The sequence below is a fragment of the Carettochelys insculpta genome, chromosome 7 (genome assembly GCF_033958435.1).
Source record: "Carettochelys insculpta isolate YL-2023 chromosome 7, ASM3395843v1, whole genome shotgun sequence".
Taxonomy (NCBI): Eukaryota; Metazoa; Chordata; order Testudines; family Carettochelyidae; genus Carettochelys; species Carettochelys insculpta.
Window position 1 is genome coordinate 39,576,872 of NC_134143.1, and position 23,169 is coordinate 39,600,040.

A 23,169-nucleotide genomic window follows, 5' to 3' on the forward strand; every position below is an offset into this window, starting at 1 on the left:
TTAAACCTTTGGTACAGTGAGCTGGCGGGCTGGACCTCCAAGTGGCGCCTGGCACCTGACACACAGCCTGTGGGACCGGTTCCACCCACCAGCCTGGCTCGGGCCCTGACTGCAAATACGCACCAGCCTGAACACGCGTGCCCAGGAGTCTCCCCTCCTGCCACCAACCCACTCCCGTGAGTGGGGACTCTGGGGCGGGTGCCTGGGGGCTCCTCGGGGGCGGGGGCCGGGAGGGGAACGGACTGCGAGGCGGTCCCTTTGCCCCCCCGCCCCCCACCTGCAGCCAGCCGACCTCCCGCGGGGTGGGGGGAGGCCGGGCCCTTGGGGATCCCCCCCCCGGCGGCATTTCCAGCCTCGCCCCCTGCAGGCGGCGGGGCGGGGCGGGCCGCTCCTGCCCTGCCGCTTGCTGAGTGGCGCGGCGGGCTGCAGAGCTCCGCCCCCTCCCCGCGCTCCCGCCCGGGGCCGCGGCTCGGCTCGGCTCGGCTCACTGCGGCGGGCTGGGCTCGGCAGCCCCGAGCGGGCTCTCCTCTCCCGGGGGCGGGGGCGCAGAGCTCGCTGGAGCGCGCGGGCGGCCGGGCCCGGCCGGGCATCCCCTTGCCCCAGGAGCCGGCCGCGGGAAGCCGCCCGCCTCGGGCTCGGCCCCGTCGCCGCCGCCGCCGCCGCCGTCTCGCGGGGTGCGAGCGCCAGCAGCCTGCGCCGGGGGACCAGCCGCCTTCCTGGTAAGAGCCTCCGCCTCGCTGCGGCGGCGGGCGCGGGGTCCGCCTGCCCCTCCCCCGCGGCGGGGCGCGGGTGCGCCGGGGGTCGGTGGCGGCAGGGGCAGAGGGAAGGGCAGAAATTGCCTCCGTGGGGGTCAGGCGTCGCATCCCCCTCCCCGCCCTGCCGTGTTCCGGGCGCACGTGTAGCAGCGGCGCGGGGAGTGGGGGGTGGTGCCCGGGGTGCAACATCCTGATCCAGCGGCGCTCATCGCAGGCATCAGGGTCGCCAGAGCGCCTGGAGCAGCGGTCTGCGGCAGGGGTGCTGAGAGCTTGGGGAGCCCGGTTATAAGGGAAACTCCTTGGGGGTGACGCAGCCCCACCCTCAGGGCCCACAGTTCGCACCTGGGATGTGCCAGTGGTGTCTAACCTTTGACACTGCATTTTGCTGGGCTTGTAGTAGGAATGGGCCGAAATCTGCTCACAGCTGCTGCCAGGTAGATCTGGGATGGCAGAGAGCAAAGTTTGAGCCAGTGTCTGGTGTGCTTTCGTTTTTAAAAATATGGCAATGTTTCGTTTTGTTTTGGTTTCCCTTCAGATGGCACACATGCCTGGGCCACCTATGTGGTCTGGAGGCCCCCGTGGCATAGCTGCAAAGCTACAGCCGTGTGGCAGTGGCATCAAAGTGCAGATTCTTACATAGAGGGAAGGGGTTTTTGGTCAATGCAGATAATCCAGTTTTTCAGGAAGCAGTAGTTAAGGGAAGAATTCTTCCATTCATCTCAGCTCCAGCTACACTGGAGGTTAGGTTAACTTAACTGTGGCGCTCAGGAAATTTTTTGTACCCTTAACCAACATCCAAAATTGCTAGGTCAGTCTAAATTCTAAGCACAGAGTAGGCCTTATATGTATACGCAGAACAGCAGCATGATGGCAACAGGTTTTGTTAAAGTGGCACATGCAATCGGACAAGAAGTATCAGCAGTTTGGAAAGTGGAAGAAGAGCTTAAAAAAGAATGAAGTGGACCCAACGGCGTAGTGGATGGAAAGCTGAGACTTCTAAAGTGTGCAGGCTCTTGTACTGTGCTTCATCACGGTAGTGTCTGTTTAATGCCAGACTGAAAGGCAATGTGACTAACATCTGTTATGTGTTTGTTCTGTTGTGCTCTCTCTGACAGAAGAGTGTATAGTAGCGTGTTTTGTTTTGGAAAGCTTTGTCTCCCTCACAGATGATCTTTACCCCTGATATGTGTTCTGTTGGCTCAGTGGAGCAGAGTTGTTGATCATGATCACATATTAGGGTGTTGGAAAGTGCCTAAAAGTGGGGAACCCACTGGCACTCAGACCGTCTCTCTGAGACCCCACATTGCCCCTTCTCCCCAAGCACTTGTGCCACCTCTTCCCCCACGTCCTGCCCTTACTTGCTCCCTTCCACCATTGCTCTCCCTTCTGGTCAGTATAAAAGTGGGGGGACATATCTCTCCCACAGTTAAAAGTGATGGGGCCATTCCAGCACCCCAGTATGCATTCTGGAGCTTAAATTGATTTTTTAGCTATCCTGTGCCCAGGCTGTGACAATGTTCTCTTTAATTATCTATGTCCATGTGCAGAGTGACTTTTGCTAGGTACACCAATATGGAGGTGGTATGTGAGTGGTGGGGGTTGGCCAAATGGTTGTAGTGAGGGAGAGGGCTTAGGACTGGGGCAGAAGTGTGGGGTGCAGGAGGGTGAAGGCTACAGACCCTGTGTTGGGGCATGAGGTGCAGAAGGGGGCTCAGGGCTGAAGCAGAGAGTTGGGGTGTCAGAGGGCCAGGGATCTGTCTGGTCATGCAGGCACAGGGGTGGACCTGAGGATGAAGTGTTTGGGGTGCAGGCTGCTCTGCAGAGAACAGACTCCCGCTCTCACTGCAGCATCTCAGGGCCAGGTGAGGCAGCTCTTTACTGCCCCAGTAACTCCAGTGGGGCATGGCTGGAGGAGAGGTGCCTGTTCCCAGCTGGGGCAGGTCTGGGCTAGGCTGGATGGGGGTCAGGGAAGGGGTTCCTCTTCCTGGACACGGCAGCTCTGGTGCAGCTCCAGGTTGGAGCCTGCTGGGAGAGGCATCTCTCCCCCGGCCATGGCAGCATCAGGGTTTGGCAAGAGGTATTTCTCCCCACTGTCTGTGCAGGGCTTAGTAGGCACATGTGCAGCTATGCAGCTTAGTGGAACACCTTGAACATAAAGACTAAGACCTTGAACATGACTGAGTAATCTATGAGAAGTCAGTATAGGCCAGGAATGGAGAACAGGTTTTAGCTTTTACTGTAGTGTACGCTGCTGAGTACATTGCAGCATTTACTGTACTAGCTGGAGTTTCAGAAGCACTCAAGGCTTCCTGCCCAGATAAATTCCCTTGCTGTAGTTCAGGTAAGAGGTGAGGAAAGGATGAATAACCGAGATCAGCTAATTTTTTGCCGTTATGAGATGGTGTCCCATAGCCACCTTGAGGTGGCAGAAAATGTTTCTTGCAGATACTGCTTAGTTATAATTGCACAAATTGTAGTGAACCTGTTCCGAATGAGATTATGCAAAATTAAATGAATTGTAAACATGAGATTTTTATTTTAAAATATTGTGATAATGAAATAAATAGTGGGTATAATGGCTTGATCCTGCAGACATACATACAAATAACTTAAGTAAATAGTACAGTGAGCCTTCTCATGTGAGTTAGTTTACATGAGTAAGGTATGTGGAAGATCAGGTCATGAGGCATTTCCTGGAAATTGATTACCATGTTGGGGAAAATTGATAGTCCATCATGAGATATAATTAAATCCTGGGTTATTGAAGGAGAAGCAGGGCAAATTCTGTTAAAGAAATTGGAGAACTTTTTATAAAAATAAATACTTGGCCTTTGTTTTCTTCAGTGTTTAAGCAGATTTCTTTATATTTGTCTGATATAGGTATTATTATAATAATTAGTATTAAGGTGGTATTTCCTTGTAAAATATTGTTATTGTGTGTTACTTTCACATCTAATATTTTTCTTTCTTTTAATAAATTGACAAATATTAATCTTTTAGAAAATGTTATGGTCACTATTTCCGGTATTAATGAAAGCGGGGAGGGCTAGCTCAGTGGCTTGAGCATTGATGTACTTTGCTCCATTTTTTTCTTTTCTTTTTTTTTGTTAAAAAACAAATTTGTAGCCTAGCTGTATGTAAAATTTATTAGTGGTTAATTCAAGTGCCTGGAGTCAAAGTGACTTATTGTATGCTTAAATGTATTATGTATGTCCATAATCTGAAGAAGTGGGTCTTACCCGTGAAAACCCATTACCTAATAAAACTGTTAGTCTTTAAGTTGCTACAGGACTGCTTTCTTTGGTTTATGTGCTTAAAAATTATGCAGGAACGTAAGTCTTTGCAGAGTTGTGGCCGGAATTCATACACTGAGCAAATATACAAACAGTTTAATGCTATGAGTATCTGTCTTTTTTTTTTTTTTTTTTTTTTTTTGTTGGCAGGGGGAGGGTTTAAAATAGTGCTAGTTAAAGTACTTGAAATTCTTCTTATAAATGTGCGTATGATGACTTTCAGTCTGTTTATGAACATGAAATATTCTGAATCATCTGCTATATATTTTGTAGGAAGTGATAGGTTTTACTGTACATCATCAGTTCCATTTGTAAAAATACTGTGTATGTGGAGAAATTGGAAAGGGTCCAGAAAAGAGCAACAAGAATGATCAAAGGTCTAGAGAACGTGACCTATGAAGAAAGGTGGAAAGAATTGGGCTTGTTTAGTTCGGAAAAAAGAAGATTAAGGTGGGACATGATAGCCGTTCTCAGATATCTAAAAGGGTGTCATAAGGAGGAGGGAGAAAACTTGTTCTTCTTGGACTCGGAGGATAGAACAAGAAGCAATGGGCTTAAACTGCAGCAAGGGAGATTTAGGATGGACATTAGGAAAAAGTTCCTAACTGTCAGCGTGGTCAAACACTGGAATAAATTGCCTAGGGAGGTTGTGGAATCTCCATCTCTGGAGATATTAAAGAACAGGTTAGATAAATGTCTATCCGGGATGGTCTAGACAGTACTTGATCCTGCCATGCGGGCAGGGGGCTGGACTCGATGACCTCTCCAGGTCCCTTCCAGTCCTAGCATTCTATGATTCTGTGATTTATATTTGTCTCGTTGATTGTTTTGCTTTATGCTGCCTGACCACAGTGTATGTTGTAGTAAACTTAATATTTTAGAAATAAATCCATTCTTTCAAGAGAGGTTTGAACTTCCTTTTACTTAAAATGATGAAAGAGAAAGCCATATACATCATTAATTATCTTGAAATCAGTTAACTGTATTGTCCTGTTATCAAACATATCAAACCTTGTACCGCCCAAGCATGATTAATTTGGTTATGGTCGTATTGTAGTTGTTAACCAGGTTATCCGAAGGATGGGGTGTTATCAGTAATGTAGCTGCACGCACTCACTTCCAATAATTTTATTTGCTAAAATCTGTTAAAATTGATGCCCCCGGATTATTTAATTTCGCCAAATTGGAGGCCTCAGTTCAAACCCAACATGACCATTTTATGGAACCAATTAATGGAGTGATTGCAAATTGTTAGTGGGGCATTTCTCACATAAATGATACATCTGTTCTTCCTCCTTGCTACCAGTACTTGCAGGTCCCCAGTGAATATAACAGAATAGGAGTTTTTTGCTGAGTTGAACCATGTGAACTTTAATTGTCAGTTTGTCACCTTATTATTAGGTGCCATTATCATATTAGGTATCTTAAATTGCCAAAAGAGATTATGAAATAAAGCATAAACATCATAGGTCAAATCATCCCGTCCTGTAATATGGAAAATGGGATTCCAAAATCCACACGTGGTTGAGTCATTACTATTATTTGTATTACTATAGCACCTAGGAGCCCTAGTCACAACCAGATCTGCTAAAGCATCCTTGCTGAATAGGATATTGCCATGAAACCATGACACCAGTGAATCTGCAAGGAATTCTGCTTGCAATAGTGCAGGTCCCTAGTAGCCTGTGTGGTGTTCCAGTCCCTCCATGCTGTTCTTTGCCTCCCTGTTGTTTCCCTGAGCAGTACAGGTCCATTAGCTCTAGCAGGGTACAAGGCACAATATGAACATGAACTTTGCAGGCGGTATTGTAACTTCACTGATGCTAGTGGCACCATTTCTGATGGTATTTCTGCTGCTTAGTCAGACAGTTTGTCAATGTCATGTGAAAAGGACTGTTTTGTAGGTTTCACCAACTCTCTGGCCTGACATGCCCCATCTGTGTGGTAGGCTTGGGGAGGGATGTTAGGAGGTTTCTGAGAGCAAGCATGTGGATGTATTTTAGCTGACATCGCTCCTCTAGCCCATTTTCCATTACTTTGGGATCTTATCTACCACTCTGTGCTTTGTTTCCCTTTGTATGGAAGGAAAGGATTTTGAGTGAGATTTTACAGACATCATTTTGGTGGACCACTGGAAAGCTGGTGTAAAGTAAAATATTTCAGTGTATGGCTGGTTCAGAATGTTGTTATTTTAAAGGAATATCTGCTTCATGAAAGTCTGGCATTGGTGATGTTTTCCCCAAAGTAGTAAAAATTTATTTTCTTCTCTTTTGAGATCTTTTTGTAACGCGCTGTGAGGGAAAACTACAACTTTCGGAATTTTCATAACTTACCATTGATTGGCCTGCAGTTGCATTCTGAAAGCTTTCCCTTAGAAATGACCTGCATCAAGGAACTGTCCCCCATAGAGAAATTATTGTAGAATATCTTAATACACTTGGACCTAGTCATGACTTCATGGTTCATAAAGCTCAAATGAACAGGTTTTGTGTGGGTCCTGTATACTCTGAGAAGGCACCCGTTCCCCTACATCATCCTACCCAAGGGTCACACCACAGCCACTACGACAGCCTCAGGGTCCTTCACTCATCCACGGTGTGGTAAGACATGAATTTCTTAGTAGATCTACTGGCTGCACATGTCCCCTAAATGATGCACTTTTTTCTTCAAAACTTGTTCCTTTAGTGAGCTAATTTAGCATACTTTGCATCTTCAGTGGCTTCAATATAAATGTGGAGAGCATGTATACTAATATTGCAGTTATTTGTGTAAAACCCCTGCTGTCTGCATTAGAAATTATATATGTATAAAGAATGTAGGTTTGTTTGAAATGCCAGTGTAAAACTGCAAAGATTTTGGAGTTCAGAATTTTTGTTCCTGAAGTCAGAGTCTTGTTCTCTACTCCAACAGAAATAAGTATCGGAGGGCAGTATTTGGCTATAAGATAGTGTATTTGGCTTGTCTGTGACCCCAGAAGGATGGTGCATGCTGGGTCCAACCTCCTATTCTAGTATGGTCATCTGTGCTAAAGGTTTGGTGGTGCCACTGGAAACATCAGCAAGGAAGAACATCTTTAATATATGATGAGGCATCTTTAGGTGTAGTCTTGGCAAGAACGGCATAGGAGATGTCTTGATCTTGAAACCAGAAATAAAAAATTGGTTACTTTGTCTTGCCGTTGTCCATGGAGCATCAGGAATCTTAGAGCTGCCCCTGTGCCAGGCTGGGCCCTGTTTGCCTTCTAGGCTGCTCCGTTCAGCTGAGTTCTTCCCAGCCTGCAGCAGTTTAACTTCCATTTCTGGGTGGAGACCTGGCCACATCTACGCATCATTGCATCCTCAATCTTCATTTGAGTAAAGTAGGGCCTCATATTGGGGTGGGCTCACCTCCGTGGCGCCACCTGCTGGTCACACCAGGAACTGGCTCAGTTTTCTGAACATGTCTCCTTCTGGCCAGTGCCTGGCCCCATCCTCGCTCCACTAGGTTCTCATCCCCTTCAGGGGATATCAGCAGTCCTCAGTTCTTATACCTGCCACCATGGCCAACTGCAGCTCTGAAGTTGAGCCCCTGGCCTCAGGGGCAAGCTTCAGTCTATGAAAGCCATGGGCCGTGTCTACACTAGCCCAAAACTTCGAAATGGCCATGCACTTTGAAACTGACGTGGCTCGCTGCCACACGGCTCGTCCAGACGGGGCTCCTTTTCGAAGTGACCCCGCCTACTTCGAAGTCCCATTTCGAAGTTTTGGGCTAGTGTAGACACAGCCATGCTGTGCAGTGGCTAGGTGCCGTGCAAGGGGGGAGGGCATGCCTACCCATTACTTTGGGGCCTGTCCTGCCATCCTTCACTTCCCCTAACTGCTCCATTCCCTGACCCACTTCCCCTTCACCCTGGTATCCGACAGTCTGGAAGGTATCAGACTGGAACTTTTCTCTGGCTCCCCGGGTCTGCCCAGCAGTGCTCCCTCCGAGGTGCCACTGATGCGGTCACTTACTGGGACCCAGCTCTTTCTCCCTTAATGGTCGGGGTGAGAGTTAGATCCCCTCAGCCCTGCAGTCTTTTATGGGACCCAGCCTGGTCCTGATTAGCTGATTGCTCCTCCCCATAACTGGCACAGCTTACCAGGCACCCTCCCTGCTTGTAACCCTCCCCCTGTTGGAAAGGGCTACAGCACCACTGCAGGCCTGTAATAGTACCAGCAAAGGAGGGAGGACTTAAAAAGTGGTGTAATCATTTAAAACTTTAAATGTGACGTATTATTAAGGGTGCGCGTCACAACTTTTTGCCCAATAATAGATGAAGATTAAGAGTCCTGGTTTACACTTTCAAACTCTGTAAAATGTCAGTTGCTACTGTCTTTATCAATGAATTCAAATTTCACTTTACAATGACTGGAATTTCTGTTTTCTTAGCAGTGGTGATTTTTCTTTTGCCTATGAAGCCATTTCACATAATGACTATATCAATATGATGAATTGTGAACATGTATCCAGACTTCTTCCATTTAATCTATCTGCCTTTGTTAACAAGTGCTCTCAGTGGTTTGGTCTAGAGAGATCTATAAATTGAGCAAGTAAATAGCATAAGGCAGGAAAAAGCTGAATTCAGGTCTCATAAAGTTAAGAATGGATGGAATAATCAGGAAATATACAGATAACTTTAGTATATTGTTTTAGTGCCTACTGTAGCGAATGAAAGGTCTGTGAAATCCACTGGGTGAAAATGAGAAGAAAAAACTGGTTAATGGAAACCTAGTTTAAGTGCAGCAGAGTAAACATTTTTTGTCATTCTTCCGATTGCTGCTAACTTGATTTGTGTGCCATTTTGCTGTGTCGCAGCTAGATATCAGAGCCCGAGGACACAATGTAACAAATCTTTCTCATTGTATTGCAGAAGTATCTCTATCTAAGAGTCTTTCTTAAAGTGGTAATAGTGGTATGTAAAAAGTGAATTCTTTCCAAAATTACAGAAATCTGTGTAGTAAACTCTTTCATATCTGTCAGCCCTGGGACCGGGAGGTCGTAGGATATTCAAATATTCTGGATAATAGAGAGGTATACCAGGAAAGGCAAAACACTAAAGAGAGCATTTCCTGGGCAGTTCTTGTTAAGAAAAACAAGATTAGATACTAAGACACAAACAAAAATGTATACAGAGTATTTTATTTACCAACAACAGTAGCATCATACACTGTAAATTTATACTGTATTTGCTGTATTTATTTGTATTTACTTTCACCAGACTGTACTTATGGAAAACCTAACTAAAATTCACTTATGATTAAAATGGTGGTTATTTGAGAGTTCTGGATGATAGAATGTCAGATATAAAAGAATTTACTCTAATTAGAAAAAGGCTAAAATAGACTTTCTTCCTCCAAAAATGTCACCCCTGGATTGAATTTCAGTAGCTTTGTTAGTCTTCAGTTCTTCAGGTTATCTTAAAAGTGTAAGTTGTAGTAGAGCTTATTTTGTTTCCCTTTTTTGGCTGCTTTTAAGAGGGGAAACTGATTTTAATTTCACTCACACTGTCTTGTAGAAGTGAGGTTGAATTGTGCAATTGTTAAGAATGTCACTGTGTGCTTTAACCACTTGGACAGACAGTGCCAGGCTGGTGCCCCCAGCACACTCCTGGGGCATGTCTAAGTAGGATCTCCCCTCTGTGCTCACTTGCCATTGTAGGACCCTACCCCTCTGCCATGGAGCTGTAAGAGAAGCTTTGCTGGGTGACTCAAGTTATGCACAGAAGAGATGGTGGATTGGACAAATGTGGGATGAAACACTGTCCCTCTCCTGATTCTTTGGAAATTAGATGAAAAGAATATAATGCTGACCACAATAATTTCTCTTGCACCGCTCTCCATCTTTCCAGAGGGGGTGGTCATGGGAGCTGCCAGTTCTCAGGGGAGATCCTGCTAATCAGCTCAAATGGTGGCACGCTAGCGACTGGAAGGTCCAGTTGCAGTGTCAGCATTGAAGCATGGTCCTCTAAATGGATGGCATGGATTCATGGGGATCATCCAGACTTCTCTTCCCTCTAAATTAACAGAACACAGCTCGTGTGGGCCCAAAGAGTTAAAGGTGTTTGCAGATCCAGCTACTGTCTGCAGTTAAACACACTGGGACACAAAGACTTCAGCCTGTTTAATACCACGGCAAACACACTAGACATTCCAAGAGTGATTACTTATAGATGCTTTTGGATAATTGGTCAGCCACAACTGCTGTTGCTTTCCTTCCTGGGCAGAGACGTCATTTGACTGGTCTGGCTAGGTCCCTCTCCTTCCCTGGTCCTTCTCTGGGAAAGCAGCACTGGCCGGTGTGTCTCATCTCGCCATGCCGGTATTGTGTGGTTAATGTCAGGATCAGGTGAAAAGCTGAGAGAGGACAGGCAGAAGATAGCATAGGGTGGAGTGGAGGGGAGGTGGGCTGTACAAAAAAGGGTACCCAAAGGAAGGGAAGACATAGAAGGTTCTCACCTGTGTCAGGTTGGAACCCTCACTGCTGCATAAGGGATATGGCTGTGCCAGTTTCTGTGCATTACAATGAAGAATGGTGTTCAGTAGGCTGTTGCAGTGATGGTAGTAATGTTCCTGCTCTCCCCCACTCAGGAGGAATAATGGTGGAATAGCTCACACCTTCATTATTTTGTCCACTGGATAGGCCTAATTTCTGGTCCCACCTGCCTCTTGTTTACCAAACATGATCTTAACACAGTCCTAGCACAGTGTCAGTAGGCCTCCTTGTTTGAATTAATTTAATCTTTCTTGCTGCTTCTCAGATCTTTGTCTCAAGCAGGCAATCGCTCTCTTTGTGCTAGCTGAATCATTCTGATAGTGAACACTTATTCCAAAAGTCCACGTTTATTTATAGGCAGCCATCTTCTGTACAGACTGAACTGTTAGAAGGCAGCTGTTGCTATTTTGATTAGCTTCAAGTAATATGTAAAGACAGCTTCTGTCCCATGACTTCTTTCTTTCAAGGAAGCTTGCATTGTAAAGGTGCCTAACTCCTACTGAAATTCAGAAAATGGGCACCTAACTTCCTTCCGCTCCTTTGAACTGCTCATCTAGTCTGTACTTTCTGTTCAGCAGAAAAAGTATTTTTCTTTTACTCTTGTGTTTGATATATTGGTTTTGAAAATGTGTGGCTGGCAGTGCCGGGAGACTAGCTTTTAAGAGCATCACTCAGGGTGATCATGATGCTGTTTAAAAGTTGTTAAACAATTTGGGTCTGAAATTAGAAGTTAAAAATGTTTCCTCTTCTTGTATTTTTCCTCATTAGAATGATGAGTTCAGTAAAGATCGAACACTTTTCCTCGGCACACACTTCTACACTAGAGGAAAATCTGAATGTTTGGATACATCATGGTCAGAACATTTCTAACAAATTGTGTAGTGACAGGATGAGTTGAGAGCAGAAGTTTTGTGAGCATGTTGATGTTCTGTCTGTAGCTACCAGAGAGACTGGAAGTATTTGCTTTATTGTCAATATGTATACTAAGAAGTAGCCATTCAGTGATGTAAATCCTTGTGTTCCATTTTCCTTAGGGCATTAATAAGGAATGACTGTACACATTATGCAAATCAGATTTACCCTCAGCCAGTTTAGGTGCACAGAATTGGATCATTGAGTAATATGTCAATAGCTCGACAGCACCGTTGGGGAACATTTTTTGAATCAGGGCCACTGATCCACAGAAAAATCAGTCAGGGGCCACATAAAAGTGAGAAGCATGCGCACACACGCGACCCCACAAATCTCAGTGATGTTGCTCCTGACTGGGACCAAAAATAGAGGGGTTCAGGGTTCAGTGTATGGGAGGGGGCTACTTGGAAGCACGTGTACAGTCTGAGTGGGTGGGAGGGTGTAGGAGCAGGGTGGGGGTCTGGGTGGAAGGAGAGGGTGGGAACAGGCTGCCACTGGGGGGTGCTTACCTCTGTGTGCTGCTATCTTTTCCTCCTCTGGCTGGGGAAACAGCAGTGGCAGCAGAAAAGCCTCTCTTGGGGGCTTTTTTTTCCCTCCGCAGCCAGACACTGCCTCGCCACTGCTGGGAAAGAGGGAGTGGCAGAGCTGGGAGGTGCTTCCTGCCCACCCGTTTATCCTTCCTACCAACAGACCCTGTGAAACATATCCAGACCTGGCTTACCTGATTTAGCCCACAAAGCTTGGGGCTCCCCACCTCCCACTGTGCTGCAGGCTGGATTCTGGGGATGGGGTTCCCAGGTTTCAGGGGCCGGTTCCGGGCAGGCCATGGTCCAGATCTAGACTGCAAGCTGTGGCTTCCCCATCTCTGCTCTACAGCATTCCAACACTCTTATTGGCGGAGATGGTTCCCAGCTAGCGCGGTGGCTCATCTTCCTTGTGTCTAGGATTGGAATACTGTAATCCCTCACTTTATGCGTCTTCAGGTTGTGCGAAACTTGCTTTACTCAGGCTGACCATCCGTCCTGTATTGGGTGGGACAGTCCTGCATTTGAGACGCCATAAAGGTCTCTTGACTTGCTTTTTAAAAGGGATTCATTGACCCTTTTTTGGGCTGTCCCCTCGCCCCCTTAACTTCCCTGAGCCTTGGGGAAGCAGGGAGGTTGCTGGGGGCTGCAGCTTCCCCAGGGCTGCAAGGGATCGCCGGGACTACCGCTTTCCTGGGGCTCCCAGGGAGCGGCAGCAGCTGCTGCCTCCTTCACAGCTCCCTGGGGCTGGGAGGAGCCGCCCCTCCCCCCATATTTGGGACAGGGAGATATGTTCGCTCTAGTTTAATGTGAGTTTCACACAACTTGAATACATGTGGCTGTCAGCCTGCTTAGCTTCCTGCAGTTGCCCCTGCCTTCCCAGGCACCACTCTGGGAAGGTAGGGGGAAGGCTTTTAGCTCGCCTAGCTGCCTGCTGCTCCGGGCAGCCAGGCAGGCTAAAACCCCCTTCCCAGAGCTGCACTACTGTCAAGCATACAGCGGCACTGCTCTGGGAAATAAGGAGAAGGGCTTTAGCGCCCCCACCCCCCTGCAGCTGCCCACTGCTGCAGGCAGCTAGGGGGCACTAAAACCCCCTTATCCTCCCCACAAGGATCAGCCCCCCTCCACCCCCCCGTTGCCCCAGCTTAGCCCCAACCTGTGCTTGGGCCTCCCAGTCCCTGGTGCACTACAGCCCGGTGTCGGGCTTTGGAACCAACCTCCTGCCCACCACCCTCACAGATCCTGCTCCAGCCTCTGCAGACCCGGCTCCTACCCCCGCACACCCTGGCTCAACTCCACCCTCCTGCCCCCTCTGCAGCCCTAACCCACCCCAAGCTTATAACCCCTAGGCCCCAACCCTCCGCCCAAGACTCCACGATGCACCTGAAATTTGGGATATGCAAGGGTTACATGGAATGCAACCCTCGTGCATCCCGAGGGACCACTGTATAGTTTAACACGTTAACATAATTGATTTCTATTTCTGAAAAACAAAACTGTGCTCCATTTCACTCTGTGGGACTACACATTAGAATTTCTCCTTGCTCCTGTAGTAAGTACTTGATTACTCTTCTTATTAACTCATGTTTCAATAACACTAATAAGCCCTAATCAGGATAAGTGGGGATTTTTTCCACGCCCTATACAATATACAGCATGTTCATGTGCAGATGGAAACAAAGCTGCCCAATGTCATTGTTTTTAGAGAGGCTTAGTTTTCTGCGCTATAGTAGTCTCATTTTTTACACCTGAATATGATGGTCAGAAAGTGTTCTAGAATCATTATAAAATATGCTCGTGTTCCTGTAGCTCTGTTTTTGTGTTGTATGTCAGCCATGAGCAAACTTCTTTCATCGGGCCCCACTGGGGTCAGATCCCATTTGGCGTGGGGACAGCAGGTGGCTCAGGACAGGCCATGCTGCCCTGCGCCCAGTAGGAGCATCGGGGCAGAATCATCAGGCCAGGGCAGCACAAGAATAGAGCTTTCCCCACACCCATTGGGCCAGCAGTGATGCAGCTCCAGCCCGTCCGGGGGAGGTAGCAGGCTAGGCTGACTCCCATCTGACCAAGTAGCGATGGATGATGTGCCGAGGCTTTAGTGCCTGCAGCACTTTTGGCAACCCGGAGATCTTTTTGCACAGTCTCCCTTAGTCCAGGGCCCTGGGCTTCAGCCCCTAAAGCCTCTTTCTTAATCTAGCCCTGGGTATTAGGCATAATGCATCTTTTTCAGTACATTTTTGCCAGGATGTCAAGTTTGTCCTAGTATTGTATTTATTGTGTCAGATTTAAACATTGTTCCCCACCTTCTTCACTGGAATCCACAAGGGCTTTTCTTTTTAAAGATCAAATGCTTCCCTAACTGTGCTGACTTTTCTGCTCATCTCTGTTCCTGCATCATGACACATTGTGCATAGGTACAGGAGCTTGCTCTTCGGGGCTCTGACTTTCACAAACATCAGTGCATAATTTGAGGAAGTATGAGTTTCTGCTGCCACCAGATGTCTCCTCTTAATATGCCTGAAGTTGTAACTGAATTTTAATTCCTATGAACACTTTATTTTAAAGAGATCATTGAGGCAATCGTAACCTTTTTATTTTAACTTGTGTACTGTTAGAGCCAGGGCACATTGAGAAGGGGGCAGGGAATTCCTTGTTTGCTTGTGCCTCCCCAAAGGGGAGTCTGTTTGTATGGCGCTGGGGGAGAGGACACTGTCCTGACCTAGGATGAAGCCAGACAAAGCCCATCATGGTGGCCTTCCTGCTCTACACAGCTGAGTGCTTTCTGTTTGGGAGTGGTCTACAGTTTGATCCAGGAAGGGGGGAAACTTTTTTTTTCTCCTTCAGCAAAGGGTCCCACATGTGAGGCCAATGTAACGTGATTTATTGGGTGAGGGCAGAGCAGTGCTGAATGATTCATTTAGAGGTGTTGATTCATTATGGTTGGCTCAGTTTTCAGTCCTCAGGAGAACAGGCAGTCAAAATAAATGGATGAGAGATTGGGCAGTAGCGGGAGTGACTCAGGATACCTGTGCATTCAGCCAGGCTAGTAGAAGTGGGGAAAATACTTTAAGCTGTGGTGGTACATTGTCACCGCTGACCTGTGTTGGATTCAGACCAGCAGCCTAGTTATGAAAAGTTTGTCTTCTTGAACTGGCTGCTCTATTAATAAACTTCTACATTTTATGTGGAGAAAGATTTTGTAAAATATGATTGGCTTATGATTCAAACAGTTCATTGTAATGCAGATAAAATCTCAAACACACACACATGCACAGGTTTGTTTCATTGTTTTAACAGACTTCTTGTTTGAGATTGGTTTTGTGGGGTGGAGAATACTATTTTTGGTACCAGGTCAACACTTATTCCTGATACTTCTCCTGTATCACTGTCTTCCTTTCCCCTCCTGTCCCCCCCCCGCCCCCGCATCTTCCCTTCTCCTCCTCTGCCCGCCTGATTTCCCCAGTTTCTTGAAGTGACTAATGCTTTTTTTTAAAAAAAAATAAGAAACCTGAGGTAGGGGTAGACTTAAAATTAATAATTAGTTCCTGCATAATAGACTAGATACTGAAGTTCTTGCTCAGGCACAATGTCTGCCATCTTCAGCAGGGGATTTCCTAAGTAATCACTGTTGGGTTCAGGAGTTGATCACATTTTATAGCTTGAATGTGCAGATACACAGAAAACCCAAAATATTGAACTTGGGACTTGACAGGAAAATAAAGGAGGAAATAATATCACAGCCTTTGTTTTAACATGACCTTATATTGTAGTAAGTTTTAATCCTTCGGGGCATTTCAGCTCCACATAAGCTGAAAAAGAAGACTGGATGCTGTCTTTCATGCTGAAAATCAAAACACACTCTCTGCTAAGGCAGTCTGCATGGTCGCAGGCATTGGAAAGCTTATGAAAATGAGCTCCTTAATGCCCATTTCTTTTTCTCCTTAATGCCCATTCTGCTTTAGTAGTTTGAGTAGTTAGAATAGCCTGGTTAAGCTAAAGCAGCCTGTAGGAAGCTGATCTGAGGCCTCCTTAATCTCTGGTATGTGTTAGAGCAAATACGATGCTGTGCCCAGCCTCTGTGGCCTCGAAAGTCTGTTCTATACACCAGGAATAGGCAGTGCTTTGGCATTCCTTCATGCCCAAGCTACAGCTCCTCATGTTGGGCTACAAGAGTGAGGCAGGAGAAGAGGAGACATAGGACAAATATTTATACTAGAAACTCCCAGGGAGTCATTTAAGCTGGATTTATGGTGCTTTTGTGCCACCACGGTAGCACTAAAGACTCCTAGCTGGGTATCATGAACAAGATTTTTAAATATATCTACTGTATATTTCAGAGAGTGTGTGCATCTGTCCAGCTGTCTGTCTTTCCACCTGTTCAAGGACTCCTTGTTAAATGGTAAGAGCTAGCCCTACCAAATTTGGCATATGGCTGCCTCTTATCATAACTTAAAGCAAGATAAGGGTTGGGTTGGGTTGGGATGGGAAAATGGGATGTGCCTGGAACGGGCTTACTTCTCACAAAACCAAACAGAAAAGAGAGACTCACTAGGCTGAGAATGGGTTTGGCTGGGCACACACCACCCTCTGTACAGCACCAAGCCTCCCACCTCATAGGTGCCTTCTAGGGAGTGCAGTGCGGGGAAGGTGAGGGCTGTGCCGTCATCAGGGAGCAAAGGGAAACTGCACAGTTTCTGCATTCCTTGCTCGGACTGGGGATTGCAGAGGGCAGATGAAACTATACCTGCCCCAGCCGGGGACCTTCATCTCTCCCCTGGCTGTGGTTGCTGGAGCTGCGGCAGCCATGGAGAGGCACTTCTCACCTTGCCCCAAGCTGCTGCGGTAAGGGAGGTCTGGGGTCCTCGTCTCTCCCAAGGTCAGCTTATGTACTGAACCCCAGATCCCCAGCCCCACCCCCGAGCAATGATTTAAATCAGGGGAAGGGAATATTTTTTGGGTTGGGGGCCACTGACCCACGGAAAAATCAGTCGGGACACATAATGAAAAGCAAAGAAAAAACTTTCACTGATATGGCCCCTGACCGAGACGTCCCACTTCCCTCATGCTCAAAACTTGCAGGTGAGGGGTGGAAAAGGGATAGAGAAAGGGTCTGCAATGCAGCGATCTGTCAACAGAAGTCACTGGTGGAAGAGAACTTCTGGCAAAACTTCGGTCGACAGTGTGCAGACCCACACAAAAGCAGATGGATAAAGCAATCTGCTCTGTCTCAACAGAACGGCCAACGGGAAGCAAAGCAGACAGGGCTGCCTGGTGAACTGGAAGCCCTGTCTGTCAGCACAGGACCCCCTAGAGAGTGCACCTGGCTTTTTTGTTGACATACTCTGTCAAGAAAGGCATTCTGTCTTGTGGCGGAGAGGCTGTCAATGAAAGTGGCGAGTTTGGTTGACATACTGTCAACGAAACGCATTTTGTGTGTGGAGGCTCTGCGAGTTTTGTTGACAAAACCCTGGTTTTATCGGCATAACTCTCTAGTGTAAAAACATAGGCATCATCTTTGCTGCAACTCCTTTCGATCTGGGGCTTCTGTGCTGAACCAGTCTGGCCCTTAGGTGTTTATAATGTGCATTTTCTATATCACACAAAACCTTTAACATTCAAGACTAATTTTCTAGAAGGTGCACTGAAGTGTTGGGATTTACAGCTGCCACTTTGCCACCTTTGCACTGTTATTGAAGTATAATTTAATGAAACATTTCCTTGTCAGAAACAATTTTGCTGACGATTGCAGCACCTTTAAATATTTGTCTTTAGCTGTTACTGTTTGCTTTTTCTGAAGGGTTGTGTTAAACTACACTCAGCATGTGGAAGATACAGGTTTTGATCTCTGCTTGCAATCAGCCAGTGCTGTAGGTGATTCAAAAGGTGCTGGAAAGATTTCATATACTTTTGGTTACCAAATGTATAGTTTCCATATTAAGTTAGGACAGTTGCCAGAAAAAATACTCAGATTCAGACGATATTTTTACCATGGTATGTACAGATGGAAATATTAAATACAGTTGTTATTTGAACTTCTGGTTTGAACTTTTTTGCTCTCTCCCACAGATACTAATTTATCATTAGATTACAAGTTAACTAAATGTTAAATCAAGTTATTTTAAAACTACTTAATGTTATATACTGAGGCCACCTGTAATAACATGTTTATTAAAACATACAATTGGGCTTGTTTGTGTTGTGTTCGATTTTGAATAGTTAGGATACCTTCCATGGCATAAGAATCTAGCTCTCTGAAGATATTTCCAGTTAAAATTACTTCATTGTTGTGTTTTTCATGTTAGCACATAGTTAATGTCAGTGGATTTGTACTAAAGTTCCTCTTTAACTAATAACCCATGACTGGGGTGGGGGGTGGGGAGCAGCAGCTTACTGCAACCACTGAACACTGCATTCATTTGCTTTTTCCCTTCCTTCTTCCCCATACCTCCAGTTGTGTTGTTTGTGTCCAGATGGAGGGATTAGAAAGAAATAGTAACCTTGGTTTGCAGACTGTGGGCAACATGGAACAGCCATTCACTGTTAGTTCCTTGGTATGTATTACATTTTAATAATTAATGCTTTAGCACCCTGAGTTTCAAAAAAGCAACAAACACCACCCCTCTTGTTTATTTGTGTTGACTGCCAGTTCAAGGGTTTTTCCAAGGTTCCAACCACCATTACCCTGCTACCTCCCTTATTCTCTGCCCAGCTACCACTTAGTATGGAGAGTAGCAATCTGGAATTTAAATACTTTAAAAATACAATATTTGATACATTTGATTTGTTGGGGTTTCTCTCCATTTTATTGACTGTGCTCTTCTTCCAGCTGTGTGTATGTGTACACATTCTGAACTGAAAGCCTGAAGCCTTTAAAAGATACTAAGATGAAGGAGTTTCTCAGCAGCAGTTTCATTCAGGAATGTAATCAAAAATATTTTAAGTAACAGCATGAAAGAGAAAATGCTTTAAGTCTTTCAGAACATGAGTTCATGGCTTTTCTTGCTGACCTCTGTTCCTGTCCTGTTAAATAGCTTTAGTTTATTTGGCTGTAAATGCAATGTCTTAAACTGTAAAGCGAACTGAAATTAATTCCTTATGTGATGCTGCAGTTTCTGTTAGCTAGCATCAGTTAAGCTACAGCCAAAAGAAATCATTGCATTCAGAGGTAAGGTACATGTGGTACATCTCCAAGAGGTGGCAGTTAGGTTGACAAAAGAATTATTGTGTTAATCAAGCACTGTCTATGCTGAGAGGCTCTTATTGCTATGAGAATCAGCATATCCAGGCACTACATGAAAAGTGTAGGACCCAAAAAGAACGTGCAGCACCTGCAGTTGGTGGGTTTTTATGTGACATCTGTAATCGGCTCTGCCAATCAAGGATTGGTTTAGGCACTCATAAATGGTGGTGCAGATGATAGGATCCATCGATCGACGGCTCAGTCCAAGAAGAAACAGAAGAAGAAGATGCTGAGGGGTGGAGACAATGTTGGCATAGCTACATTTCTGAGGGGTCTGGTCTTTTCATGCCTGTAGGACAAGGGTGAGCAAATAAGCAGCTTCTAGGGGGGACATGATTTGCCAGGATTAGTGTTTGCTGGGATGCATGTTAATGGGGTCAGCCATCCAAGGTGAAATGTAACCTGTGACATGTGGCTTGTTTTTCAGAAAAAGTTAGCAGCTATGCCTGACCACACAGATGTTTCAGTGAACCCAGAGGAGCGAGTACGTGCCTTAAGCAAGCTTGCCTGTAATATCACTATCAATGAGGATATTACTCCACGTCGTTATTTTAGATCCGGAGTAGAGATGGAGCGCATGGCATCTGTATATCTGGAGGAAGGAAACCTGGAGAATGCTTTTGTTCTTTATAATAAATTTATAACGTAAGGAATAATCTATAGTTTTTCTCCGTAAATGATTCTCTTAGATTGATTTGGGAATTTTGCCCAGCCATCAAAGAGACCACAAAAAGACAGGCTTTTTACTCCCTCATTCTACTCCTATTCCACACAAAGACTAGACAGCATCTGTCCCTGAATGAATAAGCCATTGCAAAAAGTTCTGTGCATGCTGAACATGTGATTGTTTTCAGAAGGTCGTAACTCCATCAAATCAGAAACAGATTTCACTAGAACACCCAGTTGCTTCCTAACTGAGAGCTAATTCTACATCAGATTTCAACTTTCTAAACAGACAGTTTAGATGTGGAGCTTTAAAAAAAGTTAAAAGTGTAAAGATTGGGGTGCGGCATGAATTTCCCTCTCTCTGGTATACTGTTTTGTTCAGACATTTTTGCAATTTGTTGTTCTTTTTAAACAAATACATGCAACTGTGGGGACCAGACAGGGCATGGAAATTTCCAGTCTTTTCAGAGAGCCATAGATGGCTGTAAGCAGAAGTATCCAATGTGCATCCTACATGCACAGCAGAGATTCATTCTGCCTGTGCTATATAAGAACATAAGAATGGCCATAGTGGGTCAGACCAAAGGTCCATCTAGCCCAGTATCCTGTCTGCTGACAGTAGCCAATGCCTGGTGCCCCAGAGGAGGTGAACCGAAGACAATGATCAAGCTATTTGTCTCCTGCCATCCATCTCCTGCCTTCGACAAAAGGCTAGGCACCATACCTTACCCCTTGCTAATAGCCATCTATGGACCTAACCTCCAAATATTTATCGAGCTCTTTTTTAAACTCTGTTAAAGTCCTGGCCTTCACAGCGTCCTCTGGTAAGGAGTCCCACAGGTTGACTGTGCGCTGTGTGAAGAAAAACTTTCTTTTATTAGTTTTGAACCTGCTACCCATTAATTTCATTTGGTGTCCTCTAGTTCTTATATTATGGGAACAAGTAAATAACTTTTCTGTATTCACTTTCTCCACACCATTCATGATTTTACATACCTCTATCATATCACCCCTCAGTCTCCTCTTTTCTAGACTGAGAAGTCCCAGTCTCTCTAGCCTCTCCTCATGTGGGACCCGTTCTAAACCCTTAATTATTTTACTTGCCCTTTTCTGAACCTTTTCTAATGCCAATATATCTTTTTTGAGGTGAGGAGACCACATCTGCATGCGGTGCTCAAGATGTGGGCGTACCATAGTTTTATATAGGGGAAGTAAGACATTCTTTGTCTTATTTTCTATCCCTTTTTTAATTATTCCTAACATCCTATTTGCTTTACTGACTGCTGCTGCACACTGCGTGGATGTTTTCAGAGAACTATCCACTATAATTCCAAGATCCCTTTCCTGATCTGTAGTAGGTAAATTTGCCCCCATCATATTGTATGTATAATTGGGGTTATTTTTCCCCAATGTGCATTACCTTACACTTACTCACATTACATTTCATTTGCCATTTTGCTGCCCAATCACTCAGTTTGCTGAGATCTTTTTGAAGTTCTTCACAGTCTGCTTTGGTTTTGACTATCCTGAACAGTTTGGTGTCATCTGCAAACTTTGCCACCTCACTGCTTACCCCTTTCTCTAGATCATTGACGAATAAGTTGAACAAGATTGGTCCCAGGACTGACCCTTGGGGAACACCACTAGTTACCCCTTCCATTGTGAAAATTTACCATTTATTCCTACCCTTTGTTTCCTGTCTTTTAACCAGTTCCCAATACATGAAAGGATCTTTCCTCCTATCCCATGACCACTTAATTTACATAAGAGCCTTTGGTGAGGGACCATGTCAAAGGCTTTCTGGAAATCTAAGTATACTATGTCTACTGGATCCCCCCTGTCTGCATGCTTGTTAACCCCTTCAAAGAACTCTAATAGATTAGTAAGACACGACTTCCCTTTACAGAAACCATGTTGACTTTTGCTCAACAAATCACATTCCTCTATGTGTATGATAATTTTATTCTTTATTATTGTTTCTACTAATTTGCCTGGTAGTGATGTTAGACTTACCAGTCTGCAATTGCTAGGGTCTCCTTTAGAGCCCTTTTGAAATATTGGTGTTATATTAGCTGTCTTCCAATCATTGGGTACCGAAGCTGATTTAAAGGATAGGTTACAAACCACCGTTAATAGTTCCGCAATTTCACATTTGAGTTCTTTCAGAACCCTTGGGTGAATACCATACGGTCCTGGAGACTTGTGACTGTTTAGCCTATCAGTTAGTTCCAAAACCTCCTCCAATGATACTTCAGTTTGGGACAGTTCCTCAGATTTGTCACCCATAAAGGACAGCTCAGATTTGGGAATCTCTCTAACATCCTCAGCTGTGAAGACTGAAGCAAAGAAATCATTTAGTTTTTCCGCAATGGCATTATCTTCCTTGATTGCTCCTTTTATGTCTCTATTGTCCAGGGGCTCCACTGCTTTTTTAGCGGGCTTCCTGCTTCTAATGTACTTAAAAAACATTTTACTATTGTTTTTTGAATTTATGGCTAACTGTTCCTCAAAATCTTTTTTGGCTTTTCTTATTACATTTTCACATTTAATTTGGCAGTGTTTATGTTCCTTTTTATTTTGATCACTAGGATTTGACTTCCACTTTTTAAAAGATGCCTTTTTATCTCTCACTGCCTCTTTTACACGGTGGTTAAGCCATGGTGGCTCTTTTTTAGGTCTCTTACTGTGTTTTTTAATTTGGGGTATACATTTAAGTCGGGCCTCTAATATGGTATCTTCGAAAAGTTTCCACGCAGCTTGCAGGGATTTTACTTTAGTTACTCTATCTTTTAATTTCTGCTTAACTAACCTCCTCATTTTTGTGTAATTCCTCTTTTTGAAATTAAATACCAGAGTGTTGGATGGTTGCGGTGTTCTTCCCAACACAGGAGTATTAAATGTTATATTTTTATATATATATATATATATATATATATATATATATATATATATATATATATAATTCATTTCACTTCGCAGCACAAGTTGATCAGGTCTGAAGTGGGCTGCAGTCATGTATGTTAGTATGGCATGCATGACTTCACATGAAATCTCTGTAGAGACTTCCTCTGTTGGTAGCTTCCTCTCCTACACTTTTGCCATGTTAACATTATTATTAGTGTTGCAGTAGCTCGGGGAAGTGCCAGCATGAACAAATCTAGACTAAAGGACATTCACTGGCCTGTAGAACTTAAATAAGACAAAACCTAACAAGTGTGTTCAAAATGAGAAAGAGATGGAAGGACATGGGTGGTGCTCTTAAGATC

General features: G+C 45.0%; 1 protein-coding gene across 4 annotated transcripts in view; it reads left to right on the forward strand.

Moving 5' to 3' along the window:
- Positions 1 to 587: 587 nt before the first annotated feature.
- The window catches only part of STAMBPL1 (STAM binding protein like 1), a 43,976-nt gene continuing 21,394 nt past the window's right edge, over positions 588 to 23,169 (forward strand). For 3 of the 4 annotated variants that reach the window (XM_074999530.1, XM_074999532.1, XM_074999533.1), the window contains exons 1-3: positions 589 to 719; positions 18,449 to 18,548; positions 19,665 to 19,882. In XM_074999530.1, coding sequence (XP_074855631.1) covers positions 18,468 to 18,548; positions 19,665 to 19,882 — 299 coding nt within the window. In that variant the 5' untranslated portion in view covers positions 589 to 719; positions 18,449 to 18,467. Of the gene's footprint in view, positions 720 to 18,448; positions 18,549 to 19,664; positions 19,883 to 23,169 lie in introns of all 4 variants that reach the window. The other variant, XM_074999531.1, reaches the window with a different exon arrangement.